Source organism: Gorilla gorilla, chromosome 20 (genome assembly GCF_029281585.2).
Source record: "Gorilla gorilla gorilla isolate KB3781 chromosome 20, NHGRI_mGorGor1-v2.1_pri, whole genome shotgun sequence".
In the NCBI taxonomy this organism is placed as follows: Eukaryota; Metazoa; Chordata; class Mammalia; order Primates; family Hominidae; genus Gorilla; species Gorilla gorilla.
This window is the reverse complement of record NC_073244.2, coordinates 69,820,995-69,834,062: the sequence shown is the minus strand read 5'-3', so window position 1 is coordinate 69,834,062 and position 13,068 is coordinate 69,820,995. Positions and strand designations below refer to the sequence as shown.

General features: G+C 46.3%; 1 protein-coding gene across 3 annotated transcripts; it reads left to right on the top strand.

The window, feature by feature from the left end:
- Window positions 1-4,463: 4,463 nt before the first annotated feature.
- On the top strand, window positions 4,464-12,295 carry ZNF671 (zinc finger protein 671). 3 transcript variants are annotated; one of them, XM_004061555.5, is made up of 4 exons: window positions 4,464-4,726; window positions 8,722-8,848; window positions 9,624-9,746; window positions 10,367-12,295. In XM_004061555.5, exons 1-4 carry the CDS (start codon window positions 4,589-4,591, stop codon window positions 11,581-11,583), a joined length of 1,605 nt encoding a protein of 534 aa, XP_004061603.3. In that variant the 5' UTR covers window positions 4,464-4,588; the 3' UTR covers window positions 11,584-12,295. The 3 variants fall into 3 exon arrangements, with proteins under 3 accessions (XP_004061603.3, XP_063557777.1, XP_018870929.1); XM_063701707.1 differs by having other exon boundaries at window positions 4,634-5,209; XM_019015384.4 differs by lacking the exon at window positions 4,464-4,726 and adding an exon at window positions 6,043-7,088.
- The last annotated feature ends 773 nt before the right edge of the window (window positions 12,296-13,068 follow it).

Sequence of the window (13,068 nt, the reverse complement as noted above, 5' to 3'; positions counted from 1 at the left end):
GAGGGCTCTGTTCTGTTCCATTGGTCTATATCTCTGTTTTGGTACCAGTACCATGCTGTTTTGGTTACTGCAGACTTGTAGTATAGTTTGAAGTCAGGTAGCGTGATGCCTCCAGCTTTGTTCTTTTGGCTTAGGATTGACTTGGCAATGTGGGCTCTTTTTTGGTTCCATATGAACTTTAAGGTAGTTTTTTCCAATTCTGTGAAGAAAGTCATTGGTAGCTTGATGGGGATGGCACTGAATCTATAAATTACCTTGGGTAGTATGGCCATTTTCACGATATTGATTCTTCCTACCCATGAGCATGGAATGTTCTTCCATTTGTTTGTATCCTCTTTTATTTCATTGAGCAGTGGTTTGTAGCTCTCCTTGAAGAGGTCCTTCACATCCCTTGTAAGTTGGATTCCTAGGTATTTGATTTTCTTTGAAGCAATTGTGAATGGGAGTTCACTCATGATTTGGCTTTCTGTTTGTCTGTTATTGGTGTATAAGAATGCTTGTGATTTTTGCACATTGATTTTGTATCCTGAGACTTTGTTGAAGTTGCTTATCAGCTTAAGGAGATTTTGGGCTGAGATGATGGGGTTTTCTAGATATACAATCATGTCATCTGCAAACAGGGACAATTTGACTTCCTCTTTTCCTAATTGAATGCACTTTATTTCCTTCTCCTGCCTGATTGCCCTGGCCAGAACTTCCAACACTATGTTGAATAGGAGTGGTGAGAGAGGGCATCCCTGTCTTATCTTGTGCCAGTTTTCAAAGGGAATGCTTCCAGTTTTTGTCCATTCAGTATGATATTGGCTGTGGGTTTGTCATAGATAGCTCTTATTATTTTGAGATACGTTCCCATCAATACCTAATTTATTGAGAGTTTTTAGCATGAAGCGTTGTTGAATTCTGTCAAAGGCCTTTTCTGCATCCATTGAGATAATCCTGTGGTTTTTGTCTTTGGTTCTGTTTATATGCTGGATTACGTTTATTGATTTTCGTATGTTGAACCACCCTTGCACCCCTGGGATGAAGCCCACTTGATCATGGTGGATAAGCTTTTTGATGTGTTGCTGGATTCAGTTTGCCAGTATTTTATTGAGGATTTTTGCATCAATGTTCATCAAGGATATTGGTCTAAAATTCTCTTTTTTTGTTGCATCTCTGCCAGGCTTTGGTATCAGGATGATGCTGGCCTCATAAAATGAGTTAGGGAGGATTCCCTCTTTTTCTATTGATTGGAATAGTTTCAGAAGGAATGGCACCAGCTCCTCCTTGTACCTCTGGTAGAATTCAGCTGTGAATCCATCTGGTCCTGGACTTTTTTTGGTTGGTAAGCTATTAATTATTGCCTCAATTTCAGAGCCTGGTCTATTCAGAGATTCAACTTCTTCCTGGTTTAGTCTTGGGAGAGTGTATGTGTCGAGGAATTTGTCCATTTCTTCTAGATTTTCTAGTTTATTTGCGTAGAGGTGTTTATAGTATTCTCTGATGGTAGTCTGTATTTCTGTGGGATCGGTGCTGATATCCCCTTTGTCATTTTTTTATTGCATCTATTTGATTCTTCTCTCTTTTCTTCTTTATTAGTCATGCTAGTGGTCTATCAATTTTGTTGATCTTTTCAAAAAACCAGCTCCTGGATTCATTGATTTTTTGAACGGTTTTTTGTGTCTCTATTTCCTTCAGTTCTGCTCTGATCTTAGTTATTTCTTGCCTTCTGCTAGCTTTTGAATGTGTTTGCTCTTGCTTCTCTAGTTCTTTTAATTGGATGTTAGGGTGTCAATTTTAGATCTTTCCTGCTTTCTCTGGTGGGCATTTAGTGCTATAAATTTCCCTCTACACACTGCTTTGGATGTGTCCCAGGATTGTGGTATGTTGTGTCTTTGTTATCGTTGGTTTCAAAGAACATCTTTATTTCTGCCTTCATTTCGTTATGTACCCAGTAGTCATTCAGGAGCAGGTTGTTCAGTTTCCATGTAGTTAAGCGGTTTTGAATGAGTTTCTTAATCCTGAGTTCTAGTTTGATTGCACTGTGGTCTGAGAGACAGTTTGTTATAATTTCTGTTCTTTTACATTTGCGGAGGAGTGCTTTACTTCCAACTATGTGGTCAATTTTGGAATAGGTGTAGTGTGGTGCTGAAAAAAAATGTATAGTCTGTTGATTTGGGGTGGAGAGTTCTGTAGATGTCTATTAGGTCCGCTTGGTGCAGAGCTGAGTTCAATTCCTCGATATCCTTGTTAACTTTCTGTCTCATTGATCCGTCTAATGTTGACAGTGGGGTGTTAAAGTCTCCCATTATTATTGTGTGGGAGTCTAAGTCTCTTTGTAGGTCACTAAGGACTTGCTTTATGAATCTGGGTGCTCCCGTATTGGGTGCATATATATTTAGGATAGTTAGTTCTTCTTGTTGAATTGATCCCTTTACCATTATGTAATGGCCTTCTTTGTCTCTTTTAATCTTTGTTGGTTTAAAGTCTGTTTTATCCGAGAGTAGGATTGCAACCCCTGCCTTTTTTTGTTTTCCATTTGCTTGGTAGATCTTCCTCCATCCCTTTATTTTGAGCCTATGTGTGTCTCTGCATGTGAGATGGGTTTCCTGAATACAGCACACAGATGGGTCTTGACTGTTTATCCAACTTGCCAGTCTGTGCCTTTTAATTGGAGCATTGAGCCCATTTACATTTAAGGTTAGTATTGTTATGTGTGAATTTGATCCTGTCATTATGATGTTAGCTGGTTATTTTGCTCATTAGTTGATGCAGTTTCTTCCTAGCCTTGATGGTCTTTACAATTTGGCATGATTTTGCAGTGGCTGGTACCAGTTGTTCCTTTCCATGTTTAGTGCTTCCTTCAGGAGCTCTTTTAGGGCAGGCCTGGTGGTGACAAAATCTCTCAGCATTTGCTTGTCTGTAAAGTATTTTATTTCTCCTTCACTTATGAAGCTTAGTTTGGCTGGATATGAAATTCCGGGTTGAAAATTCTTTTCTTTAAGACTGTTGCCTTCTTTAGAAGATTTATTTAGGGTATTGTGACAAAGTCAAAAGGTGATGCAGGACAAAAATCATTATATGCAGGACATGTCCTGTATGTATAGGAATCTTGGAAATTTTATTAGTGATGTCTTTCATGCTACTAACACATTTGAAAAACACCTACTGAGAGCTCGTATGTGTTCCTTGGATGTGTATTTTAACAGTGAATTATCAAGACAGCACAACTTCACTGTTGATTTTTACCATTCTGATATCTTCTTTACAATTGCTCAGCATTTTCAGGAAAAAAGAGTCACATTTTGTTGACAAAGTGTGGTCAAGATCACAACACAACCACATGCGTAACTTCATTCTTTCACTTCTCATACTTTAGTATTCAGGCTCAAACTTTACTGAGATCTTAACTTTGTCCATGTATCACAGATATTTCCTCAGAGCAATTTCTTTCATTATCTTCAAATAACTACAGAATCATTATTAATAGCTGTCAGGATTTTTCCCCCAGGGATAATCTCACCTCCTAACACAGACACCGTACTTACAATGACAATGACAGGTTAAATGGTAATTGCACTGTGTTTTGCTGTGATGGAGACATCACTGATTACCCAGGCAGGAAGAGTTTTCTGAAGAAATCTGTCCACTGGTTTCAGGGAGACTCCACATCATCCCTCTTCCTTCTTCCACTCCAAGGCCTTGTTTGGAATATTTTCTCTTCCATCTCTGACCAAACTGAAGCTCACAAAAGTTACTGTAAAGCTTGAGTGCACACATATTTAAAAAGCAACAAGGTAATAGTTATTAGCTTCTAGCTGTGAGTGTACGCAAAGAGACATTGTGGTGTGGTGTATCTATTTAGTTTTGCAGCTTTGGGGAACATCTGAAATGTCTCAACATTTCTGCGATCGGTGCATACTACACTCCAGGGAATCTAGGTCCAGGCCTTTTAAGAGGACAGAAGTCAGCCGGGCACCATGGCTCACTCCTGTAATCCCAGCACTTTGGGAGGCCGAAGCAGGCAAATCACAAAGTCAGGAGTTCGAGACCAGCCTGGCCAACATGGTGAAATCCCGTATTCTGCTAAAAGTACTAAAATTAGCCTGGCGTGGTGGCGGGCCCCTGTAGTCCCAACTACTTGGGAGGCTGAGGCAGGAGAATCGCTTGAACCCGGGAGGCGGAGGTTGCAGTCAGCCGAGATCGCGCCACTGCACTGCAGCCTGGGAGACAGGGCGAGACTCTGTCTCAAAAAAAAAAAAAAAAAAAAAAAGAGGACGGAAGTCCTGTCAGCCCTTTGAAACTCGGGTTACTTTTCCCAAACAACTTGGCCCTCCTACTTCGAGTTTTCCCAAGAGCCCAGGCCGAGAATCCCCTGCCTTGAAGGATAGCTCAGTGGGAACCACACTCTACCCACAAACCTATACCTTGCATACCCAATGAGGGCCCAGGAGACGGGTGTTTCAGTGCCTGCGGGGGGTGCGTGGGCGGGACTTCCGGCTCCTCCTTGTAGCGGACATTTTGTTTGTTTCTGTTAGGCTGCACCTGGCCGGGGTTCTGTAACGCTTGTGTGGGCCGCAGGTGGAGGTGTCGGGAAAGCGCGGAGGAGATGTTGTCCCCAGTGTCCCGAGACGCGTCTGATGCTCTGCAGGGACGGAAGTGCCTGCGTCCCCGATCGAGACGCCTGCCGCTCCCGGCAGCTGTCCGCGCCCACGGTTCTATGGCGGAGCTAACGGACTCCGCGCGGGTGGGTGCTGCGTCCTCCGGGCCCTCAGTCACCCTTTCTCCGATTCCGAATCGTAAAGTGCCTGCAGCCCCTGTGTCCCAGGACAGCGACGCACTCTTGGGGCGGGGTCCTATCTCGGTGTGGGTGGGTGTGGGAGAGTTACGGGCGGAGGGGACGGCGCAGGTAAAGGCTCGGGGGTGCTGCTGACCCCCAAACATTTGGGAGACAGGGTTCTCATCAACACAGAGCAGAGTTTGAGGAACTGTGACTGGAATGGCAGGCTGAGAAGTTGTCGCTTCATTCTGAGGGCGTTGAGATTAACTGAGGGTTTTGAATAGAAGGACGTGATCTTAGCTGGGATTTTAAGTGTCTCGAAATTTGCTCAGGGGAGAACATTAGTTTGGGGTGGGGACTGCGAGGATGGATACGAGGAGACCGGTAAGGAGGCTACTGCAGTGGATTCCAGGAATGCTTTGGTGGTGGATGTACCAAGAATAATGGCAGGTGAGTGGGTAGAAGTGATCATATTCTGGGTAGGTTTTAAATTTGAAACCAACAGAATTTTCTGCTCCATCATATGCAGCTACGACTGAAAGTAAGGCATGAAAGAGCAAGGTGTTTTTGTTGTTTTTCCGTGAACGTTTGGATTTTGGAATGGTGACTTTGAGATGTCTCAGAGTGGAGGCTTCCTCACTTAGGCAACTAGAGAGGAAGGTCTGAAGTTGTGGGGAAGGGGCTGTGCTTAGAATGTCTTTGGGGTGAAGGGAGTGGTCTGGAGTAGGTCAAGGCCAGGAGGTCAGATTTAATTGGGGCAGTCTTAAGTATGTTATTGCATATCTCTGGGGTAAGAGATGAGAAGACTGGGACTGGAGGGCAGGGAAGAGGGAGTGGGCATTCTTGAGACTCCCCCCAGAAGAGAAGGGTCCTGCCATTTGAAAGGGTTCTTTTCAGTGTTTGCAGGAGGAGAGAGCTGTAGGGTATGAGGAGTTTGGCCTGGGATGGCAACGATGGGTGGTGTGCTATAAATTTGCTACTATCTGATTATCTCACCCTCATTTTGTGTGTTTTCTTTTGGTTTTAGTTTATTTATTTATTTTTATTTTTTTTGAGACGAAGTCTCACACTGTCGCCCAGGGTGGGATGCAGTGGCTCATTGCAACCTCTACCTTCCGGGTTCAAGAGATTCTCCCGCCTCAGCCTCCCGAGTAGTTGAGATTACAGGTGCCCGCAACCACCCCTGGCTAATTTTAGTATTTATAGTAGAGACGGGGGTGGGGAGGTGGGAGGGGTGGGGTGGGGAGGTGGGAGGGGTGGGGTGGGGGCGGGGAAGTGGGGGGGATGTTCACCGTGTTGGCCCAGGTGGTCTTGAACTCCCGACCTCAACTGATCCACCGGCCCCAGCCTTCCAAAGTGTTTGGATTACAGTTGTGAGCCACTGCACTTGGCTTTGGTTTTATTTTATTTATTTATTTATTTTTTGGAGACGAGTCTCGCTCTATCACCCAGGCTGGAGTGCAGTGGTGCGATCTTGGCTCACTGCAGCTTCTGCCTCCCAGATTCAAATGATTCTCCTGCCTCAGTTTTCCCAGTAGCTGGGATTACAGGCATGCATCACCATGCCGGTCTCAAACTCGTGACCTCAGTTGATCCACTCCCTTCGGCCTCCCAAAGTGCTGGGATTACAAGAGTGAGCCACCATGCCTTGGCCAGGTTTTGTTTTGTTTTGTTTTTTTGAGATGGAGTCTTGCTCTTGTCACCCAGGCTGGAGTGCAGTGGCACGATCTCCGCTCACTGCAACCTCTGTCGCCTGGGTTCAAGCAGTTCTCCTACCTCAGCCTCCCGAGTAGCTGGGATTACAGGTGCCCACCACCACACCCAGCTAATTTTTGCATTTTTAGTAGAGACGGGGTTTCACCACGTTTCCTAGGCTGGAGTGCAGTGGCACAATCTCGGCTCACCGCAACCTCTGCCTTCTGGGTTCAAGCAGTTCTCCTGTCTGCCTCCTGAGTAGCTGGAATTACAGGCACCCGCCACCACGCCCAGCTAATTTGTTTGTATTTTTGGTAGAGACGGGGTTTCACGATGTTGGCCAGGCTGGTCTCGAACTCCTGCCCTCAGGAGATCCACCCGCCTTGGCCTCCCAAAGTGCTGGGATTACAGGTGTGAGTCATCATGCTCGGCTGAGACCCCATTTCAAAAAAAAAAAAGTTCACTACTTCTCCCAGTCTTGCCTAGTGTAGTAGAAGGATCTCACGAATCTATCTGGCCAAAGATTTAAGGTGCTTCTCTAATCTTTGTGTTTGTCCAGAATGCCGTCTCTGTTTTTGGTAACTCTCTGGAACTTAGGATGTACTACATTCTGTCATTATCCTGAGGCCAGAAGGTAGGAACCAGACTCTCTTGATGTAGCTGGAATGTGTTGAGGGTGTTGAATGTGTTCCAGTTTCTTCTGTTTTCATGATGCAGCTGAGCATGGGTATTTATCTCCTGCTGCCTGCATTAAGTTAGTTAGAGATCTGTGTCAAATGCCTAAAGTCGGCCAGGCGCAGTGGCTCACACCTGTAATCCCAGCACTTTGGGAGGCCGAGGCGGGTGGATCACGAGGTCAGGAGATCAAGACCATCCTGGCTAACATGGTGAAACCTTGTCTCTACTGAAAATACAAAAAATTAGCCGGGCATGGTGGTGGGCGCCTGTAGTCCCGGCTACTCGGGAGGCTGAGGCAGGAGAATGGTGTGAACCTGGGAGATGGAGCTTGCAGTGAGCCAAGATCGTGCCACTGCACTCCGGCCTGGGCAACAGTGCAAGAATCTGTCTAAAAAAAAAAAAAATTGTTATGTGTCTTCTGACTGCCTCACTGACTAGCTGATCCCCATCCTTCTCCCTCTCTTTAAGCGTTCCTATTCCCTGACACACAGCAATATTGAAATCGGGTCAGTTAATAACCCTACAGTGGCCTCTAAGAGTTCAAGTTAAAGGAGTAGTTACACATCTCTCACTTTAAATCAGGGGTGTCCAATCTTTTGGCTTCCCTGGGCCTCCAGCACTAGGGGTTGCATTTCAACATGAGATTTGTAGGGGATACACATCCAATCCATATCAAACAGTGGTACAATGTGCAACAAAGAAATGGAAGAGGGTTGAGGATACCTGAGATCTGCATGTGGTTTGAGGTGCCTGTGATTGAAAAAAGGAACAGGGCCAGATTGGGAGGCTTTCAGAGCAACAATAGGGCTTTCCTTGGCAATGGGGCCATTGATGGTTTGGAGTAAGATGGGATACTGATTGTTGGCAAGCACTTTTTTTTTTTTTTTGAGATGGAGTCTCACTCTGTCGCCAGACTGGAGTGTAGTAGCATGATCTCAGCTCACTGCAACCTCTGCCTCCCAGGTTCAAGCAGTTCTCCTGCCTCAGCCTCCCAAGTAGCTGGGACTAGAGGCACACACCACCATGCCCAGCTAATTTTTGTATTTTTTTTTTTTTTTTTTAGTAGAGATGGGGTTTCACCATGTTGGCCAGGATAGTCTCGCTCTCTTGACCTCGTGATCTGCCTTCGGCAAGCACTCTTAATGCTATGTGTAGAGTGACATTTGGGGAGTCCAGGGAGATGGGGTGGGCCAGTAGGGTGGGGGGAAAGCTGGAGATGTGAGGGAGACATAGTCCAGAGAGTGATGTGTATGAGAGGAGGGAGTGTGCGCTGACGGTCCTGTGACTTGGGGCTTAACTGAGAAAAATGAGCCTAGGTTCATACCTGGGATTTGTGATCTTGGGTACCCCAGGGGAGTTGGCTGGCTTAGAGTGTAAATGGCATTTATCTGTCAGCCTGTCTGTTGTTGTGGTGGGCTGACACAGTGATTGCTGGGGTGATCAGGAGAGAGTGAGGACCAGTGGTATTAGTGCCTGGTATCTCTGACTTGGGAACCTGGGAGGTTAGTTAGCAGGATGTTGTGGGTAGGTAGACTGGGGATCATTGGTCAAGAGACTTTTTATGGTCCTTCCTGTCCCTTTTGTTGCAGGGCTGTGTGGTCTTTGAGGATGTGTTTGTATACTTCTCTCGGGAAGAATGGGAGCTTCTTGATGATGCTCAGAGACTTTTGTACCATGATGTGATGCTGGAGAACTTTGCACTTTTAGCCTCACTGGGTAAGGTCCTCATGCTTTTCTGCCTTTACCACTCTGTTCTTCCTACGGTGGGATCATGAGCACCGCTTCCTTCACCAGTTTCCTGGAGTAGGTGCTCAGGATGCCACGGCTAAGCTGTATGGAGTGTCCTCCCTACTTGCTGAGTAGTCCTGAAGCCGTGCAGCCAAGGGTTTGGGGTCATGAGACTTGTGGTTTGCCCAGTGGATCTCACTAGGTCTGTTCGCTTTCTGTACTGGTGACTCTGTCCAAAATTATGACGCCTCTGTGCCCAAGGTTCTGTCCCTTTCTCCAGGTGACATTTTCTTTTCTTTTTTTTTTTGAGTCAGGGTCTGGCTCTGTTGCCCAAGCTGGAGTGCAGTGGCACGATCTCAGCTCATTGCAACCTCTACCTCCCAGGCTCAAGCCATCCTCTCACCTCAGCCTCCTGAATAGTTGGGACTACAGACACACACCACCACGCCCAGCTAATTTTTCTGTAGAGATGTGGTTTCGCCATGTTGCCCAGGCTGGTCTTGAACTCCTGAGCTCAAGTAATACCCTGACTTGACTTCTGAAAGTGTTAGATTACAGGTGTGAGCCACTGTGCCCAGCTCAGGTGACATTTTCTAGGGCCTGACCTTGTCAGGAGTTATAGGCACTTACATAGTCACTTATAGGGACCTTTGGGTTATTCCTGCACAACTCCTCCCAGGTTATTTTTCTTACCTGAAGTCCATCAGAGGGTGGTTTGCCATGGGCCAGTGCTGGCTGCTCACCTGTTCTGACTTTCCCTTAGGAATTGCATTTTCCAGATCACGTGCAGTCATGAAACTAGAGCGAGGAGAAGAGCCCTGGGTGTATGACCAGGTGGATATGACTTCAGCCACAGAAAGAGAGGCCCAGAGGGGACTTAGACCTGGTGAGTGGACATCGGGGAAGGGCACGATGTCAAAGCTGGGTTCAAAACTGGCAACATTAACTGTTCACATCAGTGTTTGTTTCCAGGGCTAGTGGCCACACAGCGTTTCTATCTGTCCTTTCCTGTTCTTGACACGAAGATATATCATTTCTAGTTTGTTAGCCCCTTGCCACCCTCACCTCTGGCCTTCACCTTACACCCATGTTTTACCACTTCTCTGTCTGCATTTTTTGGCAGTATTGACCTGCAATTAATGTTCACAAGATGTGCATATATTCTTAAATAGTCTTTGAACACACCAGCTGCTCACTTGCAGTTGGATTTTCCTGGGACTGGATACATTTTTCATAGCACTCATGAGTCACTAACAGTCAAGGCCCTACTGGAAGCCATTTGTTTGGTTCCATTCTTATATCCTGGCCCTTCATTGGCACTCCCCCATGGTATGACCTCCAGAGGCTCACTACCTCAAAGCCATTCCTTCCTCACTCTGACCATGCCTCTCATTCTGAAAACAGTTTCACGAACTTATTCCTGCATGTGTCAAATGCACATATACGATGAGGTTGCCCCTTCCCACCCGTAAATATGCATTTAATCAGCATTTCTGTGTTCTTCAGGTTGTTGGCATGGAGTGGAGGATGAAGAGGTATCTTCTGAGCAGAGCATTTTTGTAGCAGGAGTGTCAGAGGTCAGGACTCTCGTGGCAGAGCTGGAGTCTCACCCATGTGACATATGTGGCCCAATATTGAAAGATACCTTACACCTGGCTAAATACCATGGGGGAAAAGCCAGGCAGAAACCATACTTGTGTGGGGCATGTGGAAAGCAATTCTGGTTCAGTACAGACTTTGACCAGCACCAGAACCAGCCCAATGGAGGGAAACTTTTCCCAAGGAAGGAGGGCAGAGACTCTGTGAAAAGCTGCAGAGTCCATGTGCCAGAGAAGACCCTCACATGTGGGAAAGGTAGGAGAGACTTTTCAGCCACATCTGGCCTTCTTCAGCATCAGGCCTCTCACAGCAGCATGAAGCCCCACAAGAACACTAAGCTTGTGAGTGGCTTTCTCATGGGACAGAGGTATCACAGGTGTGGTGAATGTGGGAAAGCCTTCACCCGCAAAGACACACTTGCTCGGCATCAGAGAATCCACACTGGAGAAAGGCCTTATGAGTGTAACGAATGTGGGAAATTCTTCAGCCAAAGCTATGACCTCTTTAAACACCAGACAGTTCACACTGGAGAAAGGCCATACGAGTGCAGCGAATGTGGGAAATTCTTTAGACAAATCTCCGGCCTGATTGAGCACAGGCGAGTTCACACGGGTGAAAGACTCTATCAGTGTGGCAAATGTGGGAAATTTTTTAGCAGTAAGTCTAATCTCATTCGACACCAGGAAGTTCACACAGGAGCCAGGCCTTATGTATGCAGCGAATGTGGGAAAGAGTTCAGTCGGAAACACACACTTGTTCTGCACCAACGAACTCACACTGGAGAAAGGCCTTATGAGTGCAGTGAATGTGGGAAGGCCTTTAGCCAAAGCTCCCACCTTAATGTACACTGGAGAATTCACAGCAGTGATTATGAGTGTAGCAGATGTGGTAAAGCTTTCAGCTGCATCTCCAAACTCATTCAGCACCAGAAAGTTCACTCTGGAGAAAAGCCTTATGAGTGCAGCAAGTGCGGGAAAGCCTTCACTCAAAGACCCAACCTCATCAGGCACTGGAAAGTCCACACTGGGGAAAGGCCTTATGTGTGTAGTGAGTGCGGGAGAGAATTCATCCGGAAACAGACACTTGTTCTGCACCAGAGGGTTCATGCTGGAGAAAAGCTTTAAGAGTGTAGCAAATGTTGGGGAAAGTCTTAGGCCAATGCCCCCGACTTACTGTATGGTGGGGAACTAGCAGTAGTTAATGAGTGCAGCAGATGCAGGAAAGCCTTCCCCTGGAGGCTGAACCTTACCCGCCATTGGGAATTTCACACCGGACACAGGCCTTAGCAGTCCAAGCAATGTGCTGTCTCTGTTCAGCCCAACAGCTCACCCTAGAGTGGAACTCTGGGAGCAGCCATTGGGAGGGAACCATCAGTAAGAAGTGAAACTTCATAGATATGGACATTCCCACTGGGGAGATTCCCTGTGAGTGCCAAGTATGTGAGATGCTTTCAGCAGCTGTGTTGCACTTTTTAAATGGCTACTGGCCTTTGCTGGGGCAGGAGCCATCTCCTCCTACCATCTGGCAGAATCATACTGCGTTTACCATTTACCCCAGCATGCTCTTCTCTCCCCAGTCCCTAAAAGGTGTTGTGAGTGGTCTCACAGCCCACTAGGGGTCTTAATTTCCTCTCTTTTGATGTAAATGGCATGGAAATAATCAGCTTTGTTCAAGAGGACACAGAAGGATTCTGCAAATAGCCTGCAGAGACTTACCTGTGTTGATTGGTTTCATATGATGCTCGTTATGGATATATCCAATATCCAAGTCACCCAGCTCTGGAACTGCCTGCTTCACATTGCTCATGATAATAAAGGCCTGTTCTTTAAGCCACCATTAATGTTGTGGGTTCTGTTTATTGTTTGGAGTCTATTGAGGAAACAGGTGTGTTCTCAGCATGAACAAGTTAACAGCTTTTGTGGGAGTCCTTGTTTTCTGTCCCTTAGAGAAAATGGCAGAGAACAGCTCTGATTACAGCTTTGACCTAATTTGCGTTGCTGTTCAAGCCCTTCTAAGACAGACTGCAGGGCTTTGGGAGACAAATCATGTGACCTGGATGCCAGTTTTACTGTAGGTTTGGAGGTAACCATGAAGAGAGATCAGTTGTAACAACTTCTAGAGCACCTGGGAGCATGAGTTTGGTCACTGGTTCCCATCCAGTGTTCCATATTTCCAAGCACTTATTGGGAAGCTGGCCCCTGCTTCTTGTCAAGGAGTCTGTGTTCAGAATTTAATAGGCAGGTGTCCTTGTCTGGAGGACCTCTAGGAGCCAGGTGGTAATTATAATTGGTATAGAAACACTGGGTATGACTAATAGGGAGTTGAAGAGATTGCAGCACACTACAAGGGATGTGCCACTTCTTTTTTTTGAGATGGAGTTTCACTCTTGTTGCCTAGGCTGGAGTGCAGTGGCGTGATCTTGGCTCACTGCAACCTCCACCTACTGGGTTCAAGTGACTGTCCTGCCTCAGCCTCCTAAGTAGCTGGGATTATAGGCATGCATCACCTATGCCCGGCTAATTTTGTATTTTTTTTTTTTTTTTTTTTTTTGAGACGGAGTCTGGCTCTGTCGCCCAGGCAGGAGTGCAGTGGCGCAATCTTGGCTCACT